Here is a 17,615-nt window from a genome sequence, read left to right on the forward strand (position 1 = left end):
GAGAACTTGAGAACGGCTGAAGGGATATTTGTCAAACAAGCTGAAGCAGATGATCTGATTAGATTTTGGGGTCACAAGGTCAAAGGCCAAAGGTCAGAGGTCATGTTAAGGTAAAAATCCTGTTACCGCGATAACTTGTGAACCAGTGATGGGATTCTGACCAAAGTTGGTTCAAATGTATTATGATGCAAAGATGAACTTATTTGATTTTGGCATCAAGAGGTCAAAGGTCAAAGTCTGTAATAGGTTTATAACTTGAGAATGGCTCAAGGGATCTAATTCAAACTTGGTACACGTACATGTAATGATGCAAAGATTAAATGTTTAGATCTTGGGGTCAATTGTCTTATTCCTCTTCTCCAATGGCTTGATCTCCGATCATCAATTTGGATTCAGACCAGGTAATTCTACTCTGGGCATGCTGCTTCTGCTGTCTCAACAATGGATGGAGGTCCTCAATGCCAAACAGGAAATCAGAGCCGTCTCCCTTGACATATCACGTGCCTTCGATACGGTCTGGCACCCCGCTCTGCTCACCAAACTCTCCTCCTATGGTATCCATGGAAATCTCCATGCATGGCTTGCGGACTTCCTCTCTGGTCGTAGACAACGTGTGGCCCTGAATGGATTTCTCTCATCTCCCCTTCCTGTTCAGGCTGGAGTTCCCCACGGCAGTGTTCTGGGCCCTGTGCTTTTTCTGGTCTTTATCAATGATCTCTCCGACTCTCTGGAAAATCCTCTCTATCTCTTTGCTGATGAGTCCACTCTCTGCGCTCCATTCCTCCTCCCTCAGATCGGGAGTCTACAGCCTCCTCACTCTCTGCAGACCTGGACAAAATCACAGACTGTTCAAACAAGTGGAACATGTCTTTCAATCCTGACAAATCTCACACTCTTACTATGTCTCTCCGAAAAGATCGACTGGACAACCCTCCCATCTACTTTCTCAACAATCCTCTCCAAGAAGTTCTGTCGCTCAAGCTTTTGGGTCTGACTATCTGCCATGATCTTTCTTGGGAAAACCACATTTCCAAGCTGGCCTCCAAAGCCAGTCGCCAAATGGGCATCCTCCATCGTGCGAAGTCCTTCCTCGGCACACCTGAGCTCCTCACCACATACAAGGCTTTCATCCGCAGCTCAATGGAATACTGTTCTCCCCTATGGGCCGGTGCTCCTGCCTCAAACCTAGCTCGGCTTCACGCTGTTGAAACCAAAGCTTTCAGAATCATTGGAATCTCCCGTGATGAAGCTATCTCCGAGGGCCTTTCACTCACTCACAGCAGACAGGTAGGTTGTCTTTCTGTCTTCTACCGACTCCTCCCCAGCCTTGCTCCCCCAGCTCTCTCTGTGCTTTGTCCCTCAAATATTCCTACAGGTCGCACAAGATCTGCCAGCAACCTTCTGATGGTTAAACTGCCGAAATCTCGGCTCTCTGCTCACCTTCACTCTTTCATTTTTCTTTTCTCCCACTTCTGGAACAAACTCCCACACTCCCTTCAATCCCACCCCTCCCTCCAGGTCTTTAAAACAGCTGTTCACCACCATCTCTTATCTTTCCCCATCCAAAACCTTGATATTTTCTACCCCCACTAATTCACCCCAGATCCACCTTGTTTGAAATTCCAACTTCTTTCCTGGAAGTACCAGCAGTGTCCATATGTTTTATACCTCTCCCACCCCGCCCCCCCTTCCCATGCCTCCCCCCCCCCAAAGCCCTCTCCCTCCCACAGATCTCTCGATGTCCCTGCTCTCAGATGTTGTGTTTGTGTTCCTCCCCCTCTCGCCCCATCTTGTCTACCGCTCCCCATGTTATATGTTTTATGTGTCGGTTTGTCTTTCTGTGTGATTAATGTTAGCTCTTTCACGAGCCTCGATGTTGTATCCCCCCCAAAAAAAAAAAAAAAAAATTGGTCAAAGGTCAAATGACAGACGTCCCATCAGGTAGAAATTCTGTTACCGAGATAACTTGTTAACCAGTAATGTGATATTCACCAAACATGCTGTAATTTTTTATTATGATGCAAAGATATACTGAATTGATTTTGGGGTCAAGAGGTCAAAGATCAGAAGTTATGTTAAGTTACAATTATTTTGTTACCGTGAAAACTGAATGGCTGAAGGGATCTTAGTCAAACTTGGTGCAGGTATGTATAATGAGGTAAAGATGGCCTGTTTAGATTTTGGAATCAAGAGGTCAAAGATCAAAGGTCAGAGGTAATGTTTAAGTAAAATTTATGTTGTCATGCCAACTTGTGAACAAGTGATGGGATTTTGAACAACCTTAGTACCATGTAAGTATATATGATGCAAAGATTAACTGGTTGGCTTTTGGCATCAAGAGGTCAAAGGTCATGTCAGGTAAAAAATATGATAACTTGAGAACAGCTGAAGGGATTTTAATTAAACTTGGTACAAGTATGTAAAATGACGTAAACATGAACTGATTACATTTTTGGGTCAAGTGGTCATGTTTGGTAAAACTCCTTTTACCGTGATAACTTGTGAACCAGTGATGAGATTTTGCCCAAACTTGGTATAAGTATTGATGATGCAAAGATGAACGGATCAAATTTGGGCATCAAAGGTGAGGAGTGAAGTAATTTTGTAATTTTGGTGAGGTCAGAGGTCAAGTCAGGTAAAATCTGATAATTGAGAACAGCTGAATAGAATAGAATAGATTTGTTAACGATTTAACTCAAACTTAGTGCAAGTATGTAAAATGATGTAAAATTGTGGGCGGAGGCATATCGATCGACGTCATAACATCGAAGTGTTGTTATAGTCTCTCCTCTTATCTTTTTCTCTCCGCTTACATTTTCCTCTTTTTCTCTCCTCTTATCTTTTTCTCTTCACTTACATTTTTCTCTTTTTGTCTCTTACCTTTTTCCCTTTTTGTCTCCTCTTACCGTATTCTCTTTTTCTCTCCTTTTATATTTTTCTCTTTTCTCTCCTCATCTTTTTTTCTCCTCTCACCTTTTTCTCTCATATTACCTTTTTCTCCCCTCTTACCTTTTTCTCTTTTTAGCCGCGTCGCAGACGCTGCTAATAGAGTGCCCTCTGCTGTTGTTGTTGTTCTCCTTGTTCTTCTTCTTCTTGTTCTTCTTGGTCTTGCAGTGAAGACAAAACCTCAAAACTCCACCCATTCTGGGAACCATAGCTCCACCCATTTTGGGAGAGGCTTCATATAAACAAATATCCACCATTTTATTAACTCGCATAGCTTTGAGGCCTGTTTTGTAGGCCCGTGGTGTCTTCCTCTCTCACACAGTTTTATTTCAAATCAAATTCGATATATCATTTCATTTTTCACAGTCGCTAACATAGTTTTAGACTCGGTTGAAAAAAAACGGGAAGAAAATCCGATGAAAGTTGCCCTTTATAGAACGAAATGAATTCTCAAAGGCCTGTAACTTCAAGTCCATTGAGATATATTTTTTTTAAATCGCGGCATGGTCAGTCATACACCGCCCGAAATAACAGACGGGAAAATGCCGAGATATATATATTTTGTTTAAATCGCGGCATGGTCAGTCATACACCGCCCGAAATAACAGACGGGAAAATGCCGAGATATATATATTTTGTTTAAATCGCGGCATGGTCAGTCATACACCGCCCGAAATAACAGACGGGAAAATGCCGAGATATATATATTTTGTTTAAATCGCGGCATGGTCAGTCATACACCGCCCGAAATAACAGACGGGAAAATGCCGAGATATATTAAAAATTCGTCCATTTGATGACAATTGTCACGATGAAATATTTAATTTATACGTCGTCACAATAATGTGGAGAGAGGAGCATAGCTTCGTTCACGTGTCGCCACATACGGGAAATTGCCGAGATATATATTTTTTACATCGCGGCATGGGCAGTCATACACCGCCTGAAATAACAGACGGGAAAATGCCGAGATATATTAAAAATTCGTCCATTTGATGACAATCGTCACGATGAAATATTTAATTTATACGTCGTCACAATAATGTGGAGAGAGGAGCATAGCTTCGTTCACGTGTCGCTACACACGGGAAATTGCCGAGATATATTTTTTTAAATCGCGGCATGGTCAGTCATACACCGCCTGAAATAACAGATGGGAAAATGCCGAGATATATTAAAAATTCGTCGCCACACACGGGAAATTGCCGAGATATATATTTTTTAAATCGCGGCATGGTCAGTCATACACCGCCTGAAATAACAGACGGGAAATTGCCGAGATATATTTTCACTTTGCACAAAAGTAACATCAAGTAATCGAATCAATAGGAATGTCCTGTGCCTATAACATCGACGTTATAGGCACAGCTGCATCTAGGCATTGTGTAACATCGACGTGGCTTTTGTTTTGATTAAAACTTTTTGTACTTGTTGTCTTATCTTTTTCTCTTTTCTATCCTCATCTTTTCTCTCCTCTTATCTTTTTCTGTCCTTTTATCTTTTTTCTCCTCTTACCTTTTTCTCTCCTCTTATCTTTTTCTGTCCTCTTTTCTTTTTCTCTCCTCTTATCTTTTTATGTCCCCTTATCTTTTTTCTCCTCTTACCTTTTTCTCTCCTTTTATATTTTTCGCTTTTCCCTCGTCTTATCTTTTTCTCTCCTCTTACCTTTTTCTGTCCCCTTATATTTTTTCTCCTCTTACCTTTTTCTCTCCTTTTATATTTTTCTCTTTTCCCTCCTCTTATCTTTTTCTCTCCTCTTACCTTTATCTCTCCTTTTATATTTTTCCCTTTTTCTTTCCTCTTATCTTTTTCTGTCCACATCTTTTTCTCTCATATTACCTTTTTCTCCCTCTTGTCTTTTTCCCTTTTTCTGTCCTCTTATCTTTTTATTTCCTCTTATCTTTTTCTTTCCTCTTACCTTTATCTCTCCTTTTATATTTTTCCCTTTTTCTGTCCTCTTATCTTTTTATTTCCTCTTATCTTTTTCTTTCCTCTTACCTTTATCTCTCCTGTTATATTTTTCCCTTTTTCTGTCCTCTTATATTTTTCTTTCCTCTCATCTTTTTCTCTCATATTACCTTTTTCTCTCCTTTTATATTTTTCTCTTTTCCCTCCTCTTATCTTTTTCTCTCCTCTTACCTTTATCTCTCCTTTTATATTTTTCCCTTTTTCTTTCCTCTTATCTTTTTCTGTCCACATCTTTTTCTCTCATATTACCTTTTTCTCCCTCTTGTCTTTTTCCCTTTTTCTGTCCTCTTATCTTTTTATTTCCTCTTATCTTTTTCTTTCCTCTTACCTTTATCTCTCCTTTTATATTTTTCCCTTTTTCTGTCCTCTTATCTTTTTATTTCCTCTTATCTTTTTCTTTCCTCTTACCTTTATCTCTCCTGTTATATTTTTCCCTTTTTCTGTCCTCTTATATTTTTCTTTCCTCTCATCTTTTTCTCTCATATTACCTTTTTCTCTCCTCTTATCTTTTTTCTCGTCTTACCTTTTTCTCTCATATTACCTTTTTCTCCCTCTTGTCTTTCCCCTTTTTCTGTCCTCTTATCTTTTTTCTCCTCTTATCTCTTTTCTGTCCTCTTATCTTTTTTCTCCTCTTATCTCTTTTCTGTCCTCTTATCTTTTTTCTCCTCTTACCTTTTTCTCTCCTTTTATATTTTTCTCTTTTCTCAACTCTTATCTTTTTCTTCTCTTACCTTTTTCTCTCACATTACCTTTTTCTCGGACATTACCTTTTTATCTCACATTACCTTTTTCTCGGACATTACCTTTTTCTCTCACATTACCTTTTTCTCGCACATTCCCTTTTTCTCCCTCTTATCTTTTTCCCTTTTTCTCTCGTCTTACCATTAACTGTATTATGAACACCGCCCCCCCCCCTCCTCTTTTTGTAATGGTATAATACACAACGATGCACAATTTGCCCCATTTTTGTCATGGTATAATCCATACTTTGACTCAGGTATTACGGGTAACTGGTGCTAACTTCACGGGTGATAACACGACAAGGTGAGGGATGAAAAATGGAAGCGTGAAGAATGAAGGGTAAAACAGTTAAATATGATCGAGGGATATAAATGTGAGGACGAAAGATTCGTGCTGAATGTTTGAGAGATGAGGGATGTGTAAATGAAGAATGAAACGTCATAAACTCCTCGATGATACCGGAAACGGCGCATCGAGAGATGGATGGATCGAGGAAGGAGCGAAGAGAACGAATGAAGCAAAGGAACGAGTGGTGGAGGCACAGGATCGAACGTTCCCAGAGGAGACGGACATCGAGGGAAGGAGCAAAGAAGAGTAGGAGCAAAGAAGAGTAGGAGGAGGTGGTTGTTTGAATCTGAAGGACAAGGACAGTGGGACGGGAGGTGCAATCCATCGCTGTGCGTTCGGGATCCTCCTGGAGGGACGAGACGAGACGACCACGAACGGTCCGATCCGCTCATGATGTCTTGACGAGTTCGCGGAACCGGAGTCATGGCTGGTGGTGGCAGGAGGACTCCGGGTGAGTGGTGCACCTTGATCTAACGACCGTGTTTGCTAAGGTTCGCCCATGGACACGAATTGTGGTGGCTGTGGTGATTTCGTTCTCCAGGTTAACGTTTGTTTACCTGATGTTACTGTTTGTGATCGTGTTGATTAAGGCTTTGGTGGTGGTGGTGGTGGTGGTGGTGGTGGTGTTGGTGGTGTTGTTGTTGGTGATGATCATGGTGTTATTAATAATGTTATTATTGGTGGTAGTGGTGGTAGTGATGGTGATGATAAAGCTTGTTGACGGTGGTGGTGATGGTGTTGGTGATTATTTTGGTGTTATTAATAATGTTATTATTAGTAGTGGTAGTAGTAGTAGTGGTAGTGATGGTGATGATAAAGGTTGTTGATGGTGGTGGTGATGGTGTTGTTGGTGATGATTTTGGTGTTATTAATAATGTTATTAGTGGTGGTAGTAGTGGTAGTGATGGTGATAAAGGTTGTTGACGGTGGTGGTGGTGGTGGTGATGGTGTTGTTGGTGATGATTTTGGTGTTATTATTGGTGGTAGTGATGGCGATGATAAAGGTTGTTGACGGTGGTGGTGATGGTGTTGGTGATTATTTTGGTGTTATTAATAATGTCATTATTAGTAGTGGTGGTAGTAGTAGTAGTGGTAGTTATGGTGATGATAAAGGTTGTTGATGGTGGTGGTGATGGTGTTGTTGGTGATGATTTTGGTGTTATTAATAATGTTATTAGTGGTGGTAGTAGTGGTAGTGATGGTGATAAAGGTTGTTGACGATGGTGGTGGTGATGGTGTTGTTGGTGATGATTTTGGTGTTATTATTGGTGGTAGTGATGGCGATGATAAAGGTTGTTGACGGTGGTGGTGATGGTGTTGGTGATTATTTTGGTGTTATTAATAATGTCATTATTAGTAGTGGTGGTAGTAGTGGTAGTGATGGTGATGATAAAGGTTGTTGATGGTGGTAGTGATGGTGTTGTTGGTGATGATTTTGGTGTTATTAGTCCCCTACCGGTGTACACCAGAGGGGACTATAGGTTTGCATGCCGTCCCTCCGTCTGTCAGTCCGTCAGTCCGTCACGCAAAGAACAGTTTTCTGGACTTTTTTTCTAAACGCTTAATGCTAATGATTTCAAACTTGGCACATCGTTTCCTCATGATAAGTTACAGGTCGAGTTCGATCTTCACGACGCTTCGATCATTTTTAACAAAGTTATGGCACTTTGAACTTTGGGAATTCTGATAATTCTGATGATCCTTAACTCAGTGTCATTTTAAGTTTTAATTTCCTTTAAAAACCAATTTCTCTGCAATAATTGGACCGATTGAGATAAAATTTTCACCGTAGGAGGGACTCGGTCTGAGGAATATTTTAATGGTAATTATGACGTCACAGGTCACGTGGTTCGGTCGCCATATTGTTTTTCGTGAAAACATGAAAACCCCTTTTTCTCTGCAACGGCTGAACAGATCGAGGCCAAACTTTGCAGGCAGAATCGCATACCCATGACGAACAAAAAAGTCAGCGAGCATGACGTCATGCATCACATGGTTTCAGAGTTATGACGTTTTTAAGCATGAACCTTTAAAACCGAGCCCCTAACCTCATTTTTGATCCAATCGAGGGGAAACTTCACAGATCTGTTCAGCATGTCAGTCTACTAAAATGTCCTTTTGGAATTTGCGATACGGCACGTGGTTTGGCAGATATCGTTAATTAAACGAAAAAAAAATAAAATGGATATCTCTTGTTTATTCTAGAGTTCTCCTCAAGCCGCACCGCACACCCTCAGCCTCGTCTGCGAACGTCAACAGCGCGACACGGCGCGCGCTTTCGGGAGGGGCGGAGCCAAGCCGGGCAACATATATATATACACATCGATCATTGATCGTGAACCGAAAAAATATAATAAATTACTGATATTTAGCGACTCGAAAGGTTCTTTATCAACAACTTATTTTCTCGTGCTTCTGCTGACCTGTCTGCAAGGTGTATACATCGAAGTCCCGAGTGCGAATCACAGGTGAGCCCGTCCTGAGGTAATTAGCGATTGGGAACGATTCAGAACCTGTGGGTAAATAACCTTTGGTAATTTCCCCAACAGTTTTCCGGACGACAGACTGCCGGTAGGGGACATGTACTGCAGCGCAATACTCACAATGCTTGTTGTTGGTGGTGATTGTGGTAGTGGTAGCCGTCGTAGTAGTGGTAGTTGTAATGGTGATGTTAAAGCTTGTTGACGGTGGTGGTGATGGTGATGATAAAGCTTGTTGACGGTGGTAGTGATGGTGTTGTTGGTGATGATCATGATGTTAATGTTGGTGTTGATGGTGGTAGTAGTGGTAGTGATGGTGATGATAAAGCTTGTTGACGGTGGTGGTGATGGTGATGATAAAGCTTGTTGACGGTGGTGGTGATGGTGATGATAAAGCTTGTTGACGGTGGTGGTGGTGGTGTTGTTAGTGATGATCATGGTGTCATTAATGATGTTATTGTTGGAGTTGATGGTGGTAGTAGTAGTGGTGATGATAAAGCTTGTTGACAGTGGTGGTTGTGGTGGTGGTGTTGTTGGTGATGATCATGGTGTCATTAATGATGTTATTGTTGGTGTTGATGGTGGTGGTAGTAGTGGTGGTGATGGTGATGATAAAGCTTGTTGACGGTAGTGTTGATGGTGTTGTTGGTGATGATCATGGTGTCATTAATGATGTTATTGTTGGTGTTGATGGTGGTAGTAGTGGTGGTGATGGTGATGATAAAGCTTGTTGACGGTGGTGGTGATGGTGTTGTTGGTGATGATCATGATGTCATTAATGATGTTATTGTTGGTGTTGATGGTGGTAGTAGTGGTGGTGATGGTGTTGTTCAAGCTTATTGATGGTGGTGGTGATGGTGTTGTTGGTGATGATCATGATGTCATTAATGATGTTATTGTTGGTGTTGATGGTGGTAGTAGTGGTGGTGATGGTGATGATAAAGCTTGTTGACGGTGGTGGTGGTGGTGATGGTGTTGTTCAAGCTTATTGATGGTGGTGGTGATGGTGTTATTGGTGATGATCATGATGTCATTAATGATGTTATTGTTGGTGTTGATGGTGGTCGTAGTGGTGGTGATGGTGATGATAAAGCTTGTTGACGGTGGTGGTGGTGGTGATGGTGTTGTTCAAGCTTATTGATGGTGGTGGTGATGGTGTTGTTGGTGATGATCATGGTGTCATTAATGATGATATTGTTGGTGTTGATGGTGGTAGTAGTGGTGGTGATGGTGTTGTTCAAGCTTATTGATGGTGGTGGTGATGGTGTTGTTGGTGATGATCATGATCTCATTAATGATGTTATTGTTGGTGTTGATGGTGGTAGTAGTGGTGGTGATGGTGTTGTTCAAGCTTATTGATGGTGGTGGTGATGGTGTTGTTGGTGATGATCATGATGTCATTAATGATGTTATTGTTGGTGTTGATGGTGGTAGTAGTGGTGGTAGTAGTGGTGGTGATGGTGATGATAAAGCTTGTTGACGGTGGTGGTGGCGGTGATGGTGTTGTTGGTGATGATAATGATGTCATTAATGATGTTATTGTTGGTGTTGATGGTGGTAGTAGTGGTGGTGATGGTGTTGTTCAAGCTTATTGATGGTGGTGGTGGTGGTGATGGTGTTGTTGGTGATGATCATGATGTCATTAATGATGTTATTGTTGGTGTTGATGGTGGTAGTAGTGGTGGTGATGGTGATGATAAAGCTTGTTGACGGTGGTGGTGGTGGTGGTGGTGGTGGTGATGGTGTTGTTGGTGATGATAATGATGTCATTAATGATGTTATTGTTGGTGTTGGTGGTGGTAGTAGTGGTGGTGATGGTGATGATAAAGCTTGTTGACGGTGGTGGTGGTGGTGGTGGTGGTGGTGGTGATGGTGTTGTTGGTGATGATAATGATGTCATTAATGATGTTATTGTTGGTGTTGATGGTGGTAGTAGTGGTGGTGATGGTGATGATAAAGCTTGTTGACGGTGGTGGTGGTGGTGATGGTGTTGTTGGTGATGATAATGATGTCATTAATGATGTTATTGTTGGTGTTGATGGTGGTAGTAGTGGTGGTGATGGTGTTGTTCAAGCTTATTGATGGTGGTGGTGATGGTGTTGTTGGTGATGATCATGATGTCATTAATGATGTTATTGTTGGTGTTGATGGTGGTAGTAGTGGTGGTGATGGTGATGATAAAGCTTGTTGATGGTGGTGGTGATGGTGTTGTTGGTGATGATCATGATGTCATTAATGATGTTATTGTTGGTGTTGATGGTGGTAGTAGTGGTGGTGATGGTGTTGTTCAAGCTTATTGATGGTGGTGGTGATGGTGTTGTTGGTGATGATCATGGTGTCATTAATGATGTTATTGTTGGTGTTGGTGGTGGTAGTAGTGGTGGTGATGGTGATGATAAAGCTTGTTGATGGTGGTGGTGATGGTGTTGTTGGTGATGATCATGGTGTCAATGATGGAATTGTTGGTGTTGATGGTGGTAGTAGTGGTGGTGATGGTGATGATAAAGCTTGTTGACGGTGGTGGTGGTGGTGGTGGTGGTGATGGTGTTGTTGGTGATGATCATGGTGTCAATGATGGAATTGTTGGTGTTGATGGTGGTGGTAGTAGTGGTGGTGATGGTGATGATAAAGCTTGTTGACAGTGATAGTGATGGTGTTGTTGGTGATTATTTTGGTGTTACTAAGGGAAAAGCCCATCAAATTGACAGGTGCACGAAACTCGATACATTATTGAGGATTACAATAAGTACAAAGTTATGGATTACAACCGATGAATTATTTGCAATTATCAACTAAAAGCATCTGAAAATGCAAAGCCCGCCTGCTTTTTTTTTTTTTTTTTTTTTGTTGTATACATAATCGAGGCTCGTGAAAGAGCTAACATTCATCACACAAACAAATCAAACAGACAAACGACCAAAGTATATAAAAAGGGGAGCGGTAGACAAGATGGGGAGAGAAGGGGAGGAACATAAATACAACATTTGTGAGGGACATCGGGAATGTGTGGGAGGGAGAGGGTTTGGGGGGGAGGAGGCGTGGGAAGGGGGGGGGGGGGGGAGGTGGGAGAAGTATAAACACAAGGACTTCCAGGAAAGAAGTTGGTATTTCAAAAAAGAGGATTTGTGGTGAAATTAGCGGGGGTATAAAAGATCAAGGTTTTGGATGGGGGAAGATAAGATATGGTGGTGAACAGCTGTTTTAAAGACCTGGAGGGAGGAGTGGGATTGAAGGGAGTGGGGGAGTTTGTTCCAGAGGCGGGAGAAAAGAGGAATGAAAGAGTGAAGGTGAGCAGAGAGCCGAGATTTTGGCAGTTTAACCATAAGAGGGTTGCAGGCAGATCTTCTGCGACCTTCAGGAATATTTGGGGGACAGAGCCCAGAGAGCTGGAGGAGCAAGGCCGGAGAGGAGTCTGTAGAAGACAGAAAGACCACCAACCTGCCTGCGGTGAGTAAGTGAAAGGCCCTCGGAGGTAGCTTCATCATGGGAGATTCCAATGATTCTGAACGCTTTGGTTTCAACAGCCTGAAGACGAGCTAGGTGTGAGGCAGGAGCACCAGCCCAGAGGGGAGAGCAGTATTCCATTGAGCTGCGGATGAAAGCCTTGTATGTGGTGAGGAGCTCAGGTGTGCCAAGGAAGGACTTCGCACGATGGAGAATGCCCAGTCGGCGACTGGCTTTGGAGGCCAGATTTGAAATGTGGTTTTCCCAGGAAAGATCATGGCAGATAGTGAGACCCAAAAGCTTGAGTGACAGAACTTCTTGGAGAGGATTATTCAGAAAGTGGATGGGAGGGTTGTCCAGTCGGTCTTTTCGGAGAGACATCGTAAGAGTGTGAGATTTGTCAAGATTGAAAGACATGTTCCACTTGTTTGCCCAGTCAGTGATTTTGTCCAGGTCTGCAGAGAGTGAGTAGGCTGCAGACTGCCGATCTGGGGGATGAGGAATGGAGCGGCAGAGAGTGGAGTCATCAGCAAAGAGATCGAGAGGATTTTCAAGAGACTCGGAGAGATCATTGATGAAGACCAGAAAAAGCACAGGGCCCAGAACACTGCCTTGGGGAACTCCAGCCTGAACAGGAAGAGCAGATGAGAGAATCCCATTCAGGGCCACACATTGACTACGACGAGAGAGGAAGTCCGCCAGCCATGCGTGGAGATTTCCATGCATACCAAAGGAGGAGGTTTGGTGAGCAGAGCGGGTTGCCAGACCGTATCGAAGGCATGTGATATGTCGAGGAAGACAGCTTTAATTTCCTGTTTGGCGTTGAGGACCTCCATCCATTGTTGAGACAGCAGAGGCAGCATGTCCAGAGCAGAGTGACCTGGTCTGAAACCAAATTGATGATCAGAGATCAAGCCATTGGAGAAGAGGAAAGATTTCATATCCGAAGCAATGATGGATTCCGTGACTTTGCTGATAATTTGGAGAAGGCTGATTGGTCTGTAGTTGCTAGGATCTGTTTTTGCACATTTTTTGTGCAAAGCGCTGATTTCCAAGCAGATGGCAGTTGACCTTGAGCAAAAGAGAGGGTGAAGAGAACAGAGAGAGGGAGTGAAAGAGTGGAAGAACAGGATTTTAGGACCCGTGGGCTGATGCCATCAGGTCCAGTTGCAGAATCAGAGTCGAGGGTTGATAGAAACTTTTCCACCTTGTCAGGAGGAAAGGACACATAGTCTAGGAGCAGCTGGGTACGACTGGGTGCGGTGGGTACAGAGAGGATTTTTTTTTTTTTTTTTGTTTACTGAATCGAGGCTCGTGAAAGAGCTAACATTTATTTCACAAACAAATCAACCAGACAAACAAAATATATAAAAAGAGGGAGCGGAAGACAATATGAGGAGAGAACGGGAAGCACACAAACACAACATTTGAGAGCAGGGAGAAGTGTGGGAGGGAGAGGGCTTGGGGGGAGGAGGCGTGGGAAGGGGGGGGGGGGGGTGGGAGAGGTATAAAACACGAGGGGCCCGAAATTAGCGGGGGTAGAAAAGATCAAGGTTTTGGATGGGGGAAGATAAGAGATGGTGGTGAACAGCTGTTTTAAAGACCTGGAGGGTGGAGTGGGATTGAAGAGAGTGAGGGAGCTTGTTCCAGAGGCGGGAGAAAAGAGGAATGAAGGCGTGAAGGTGAGCAGAGAGTCTTGATTTTGGCAGTTTAACCATAAGAGGGTTGCAGGCAGATCTTGAGCGACCTGTAGGAATATTTTGGGGACAGAGCCCAGAGAGAGCTGGGGGGGGGGGGGCAAGGCCAGAGAGGAGTCGGTAGAAGACGGAAAGACCACCAACCTGCCTGCGGTGAGTGAGTGAAAGGCCCTTGGAGTTAGCTTCATCGCGGGAGATTCCAATGATTCTGAACGCTTTGGTTTCAACAGCGTGAAGACAAGCTAGGTGTGAGGCAGGAGCACCAGACCAGAGGGGAGAGCAGTATTCCATAGAGCTGCGGATGAAAGCCTTGTATGTGGTGAGGAGCTCAGGTGTACCAAGGAAGGACTTCGCACGACGGAGGATGCCCAGTCGGCGACTGGCTTTGGAGGCCAGATTTGAAATGTGGTTTTCCCAGGAAAGATCATGGCAGATAGTGAGACCCAAAAGCTTGAGTGACAGAACTTCTTGGAGAGGAATATTCAGAAAGTGGATGGGAGGGTTGTCCAGTCGGTCTTTTCGGAGAGACATCGTAAGAGTGTGAGATTTGTCAGGATTGAAAGACATGTTCCATTTGTTTGCCCAGTCTGTGATTTTGTCCAGGTCTGCAGAGAGTGAGGAGGCTGCAGACTGCCGATCTGAGGGATGAGGAATGGAGCCACAGAGAGTAGAGTCATCAGCAAAGAGATAGAGAGGATTTTCAAGAGAGTCAGAGAGATCATTGATGAAGACCAGAAAAAGCACAGGGCCCAGAACACTGCCTTGGGGGTTTGGGACACAAGATTTAGAGGCAAACTCAGAGTTGAGGCATTCAGTTTTTTCACGTGCGGATTCAGCTGTGTAGCCGTTTGAGGTAAGGGAGGGGATGGAGGGGGAACAAACACCAGAAACAGATTTGACCAGATGCCACCAGGATTTGGAAGAGGGAGACAGATAAGAGAGTTCGGTCTTGAGAACGGAGAGATATTGTTTCCTGGCTCTCCTGAGGGTGGTCACACACTTGTTTCGGGCTTTGTGAAAGGAAAAGAGATTTCCTTCCATTGGATTTGCTTTCTAGGAGACGAAGGCAAGTTGTTTCTGGGAAACATCCTCACCACAAGATTCCGTGTACCATGGATGGGAGGAAGGGTATGACAACTGAAGACGAGATGGGATAAATCTCTGCATGAGAGAGAGCAATTTACTTTGGAAGAATTCCCAGGATGAGTTATGTCAGAGGTGGTAGAGATGGGAGACCAGTCCAGGTGATTGATGGCTGCTTGAAGGCCGTGCCAGTTGGCCTGAGTGAAATGCCAGACTCGGGACGCTGAGGAGGCTCCCTGAGAATGGTCAGAGAGATGCCCACTTTAACAAGCACATGATCAGATGAGCCGATTGGAGCAGAAGAAGAGCAGCAGACATTTTCAGTGAAGTTAGTCATAACCAAGTCCAGAAGAGGAGATGCTCCGTTGACTGAGATCCGGGTCGGGAACCCTATCCCTAACAACCCTAACAACTCGTTTGAAAGCACAAAGGACGCCAAAGAGGCAGAGAAGAATTGGATGGTAAGGATTTGGATGGTCGGACCATAGCCGTAGAGAAGGCAGGCCGTAGGCGGCGAGGGGGCTACCGAGGAGGACAACGGAGTATTAGTGTTGGTGGTGGCCGCAATCTATATTATTATGGAGGCTCCCAGAGTTACGGCAGCTCCCGAAGGAAGGATTATCAGGGTCGGGGCCGAGAAGGAGACCGCTATTCCCGGGACCACAGTGACAAGCGGTCCAACCATGATGATTACGAAAGTTAGAAAGAGTTGAAGCACTGAATGCTGCGGAGCAGCCGAGCCAAAATTCCTCCACGGATTAACTGTGAACGCCACGTTCCTAAAGGCGTCCATGTAGTGAACTTTCGGACACAGATTAACCATGAACTCCAAGTTCCAAAAGGCGTCCATGTAGTGAACTTTCCTGCATGGACTAACCGTGAACTCCACGTTCCTAAAGGCGTCTATGTAGTGAATACTTCCAGGCCTCACCACCCAACCACCATGGAACCTGGCTTTCAGCTCGGCCTCCCGCGAAACGTGCTGTAGTTTTGCTTGACTTTGGGTTTTTGATTACTACCCCTTAACCTTCATTCAAAAGAAACAAAAAGTAAAATCAGAGGGTGATGAGATGGAGTTTGGCTTTGCAGGAGTCCAACTGGGAAATTGAACATGTAAAGGGCAGGGACAATGTCGTGGCTGATGCTTTGTCCAGAGTCAATTAACTTTGGAAATCTCTCTGGGTTGTTCGAAGTTTGTTGCTTTATTTTTGGGAAATATTGATTATTGTGGTTCACGGGAATTGATGATTTGGGTTGTGAGTTTACTTTGTTTGTTTCCAGAGTTTGCCTACAAAGAAAGTTTTCGCTGTGTTCAAACTTTCTTTCTTGAGGGGGGGAAGTGTTACGGATTCAGCCCTTCCGTGGTTGTGGCTTTCATCCACTTGTAACATTGCTGGTTATGTATTATTATTATTCTTATCGGGGTTGGAAGGAAACGGCGATTATTGTTGTTGAAGGGAAGTGGTTATTGTGGTTAAAAGGTTAAAAGCGCTCATGGTAAAAATGAGACAGGAAATCGGATCGTGACCCTGAAGAGGGGAGTGAAGAAGAGGAGGTCGTGAGGCAAAGGTCGGGGAAAGGCGTGTCGAAGCTCCGTACCTAGCGTGGTCGAGCGTACATCGCGAGTGAACTTTGAGTCCTTGAAAGGAATATCGTGTGATAGGTGTTATCGCCGGAATATTGAAGAACCTGCCGAGTTAGGTATCGGCATTGAGGTTCCGGAGAATCCTTGCCTAGAGGCTCCGGCTCGAGTGAGAGCCGTCCGCCATTCTGCCCCGCACGCTGCGTCCACCGAAGAAGGTTTTGGTACGCGGCAACTTTTCTCATCCTCCGGCCGTCTGCCGTAGCTCGGAAAAGAGAACTCGAAGAAAGAAAAGCAGAGGAAAGGAGAGTTGAACAAGAACTCCAGGAAAGGTTGGAAGAGAAAAAAAGCACAAGAAAGAGCATAGGAAAGGAAAGCAGAAAAGGAAAGAGCAGCACAGGAACGAGGATTCGTGGAAAGAAGAGCAGCACAGGAACGAGTACTCCAGGAAAGGTTAAAAGCAGAGGAAAGGAGAGCTGCAAGAGAACTCGAGGAAAGAAAAACAGAGGAAAGGAGAGTTGACCGAGAACTCCAGGAAGGTTAGAAGAAAAAAAAAGCAGAGGAGAGGAAAGCCGAATGGGAGTTAAAAGACCGTGAAATGGCGCTTCAGCGGGAAAGTAAGCTCAAGGAGCTGGATTTAATGAAAGAACGGGGAGAGGTACCATCCATGCTGACTGGTTCAACACCTAGTCAGAACACCTGGGATGTTGGCAGACATGTGAGGCTGGTTCCACCTTTCAATGAAAAGGAGGTAGCCAAATTCTTTTCACACTTTGAGAAAGTGGCTCAACTGCTAAAATGGCCTGAGGAGTCCTGGACCATATCAGTGCAAAGTGTTCTGGTGGGTAAAGCTCAAGATATTTATTCGGCTTTACTGATTGACCAATGTGCAGATTATGAGATAGTGAAGAAAAACATTCTCAAAGCCTATGAATTGGTCCCGGAAGCTTACCGGCAAAAATTCCGGAATGCCAGGAAGAGGGAGAGTGAGACCCATGTGGAGTTTGCCAGAATGAAAGAAACCATGTTTGACAGGTGGTGTGATGCCAAAGGGGTTGGGAAAGACTTCGAACTATTGCGACAATTGATCCTGGTGGAGGAATTCCAACAGTGTGTCCACGAGGACATTAAAGTTCATCTGGAGGAAAGGAAAGTACCAAAGCTGTATGAGGCAGCAGCCATGGCTGATGACTATGCCTTAACCCACAGGATGGGTTTCCACAAACCTAACTTCTCACCTAGACCTAGCCAGGGGAGCTATGGTACATCAGGGGCGGAGAACGAAACTTCATGGGGGCGACCTCGAGGTGACTATGAGGACTACTC

The 17,615-nt window shown here is 44.1% G+C and overlaps 1 protein-coding gene across 1 annotated transcript in view; it reads left to right on the top strand.

Moving 5' to 3' along the window:
• Positions 1-6,167: 6,167 nt before the first annotated feature.
• Positions 6,168-17,615, top strand: part of LOC137430697 (N-chimaerin-like) — a 247,066-nt gene continuing 235,618 nt past the window's right edge. The window contains exon 1 of the mRNA XM_078781272.1: positions 6,168-6,454. Within this exon, the coding sequence (XP_078637398.1) occupies positions 6,427-6,454 (28 nt within the window). The 5' untranslated portion in view covers positions 6,168-6,426. The remainder of the gene's footprint in view (positions 6,455-17,615) is intronic.

The sequence above is a fragment of the Myxine glutinosa genome, chromosome 7 (genome assembly GCF_964187855.1).
Source record: "Myxine glutinosa chromosome 7, kmMyxGlut1.1, whole genome shotgun sequence".
Taxonomy (NCBI): domain Eukaryota; kingdom Metazoa; phylum Chordata; class Myxini; order Myxiniformes; family Myxinidae; genus Myxine; species Myxine glutinosa.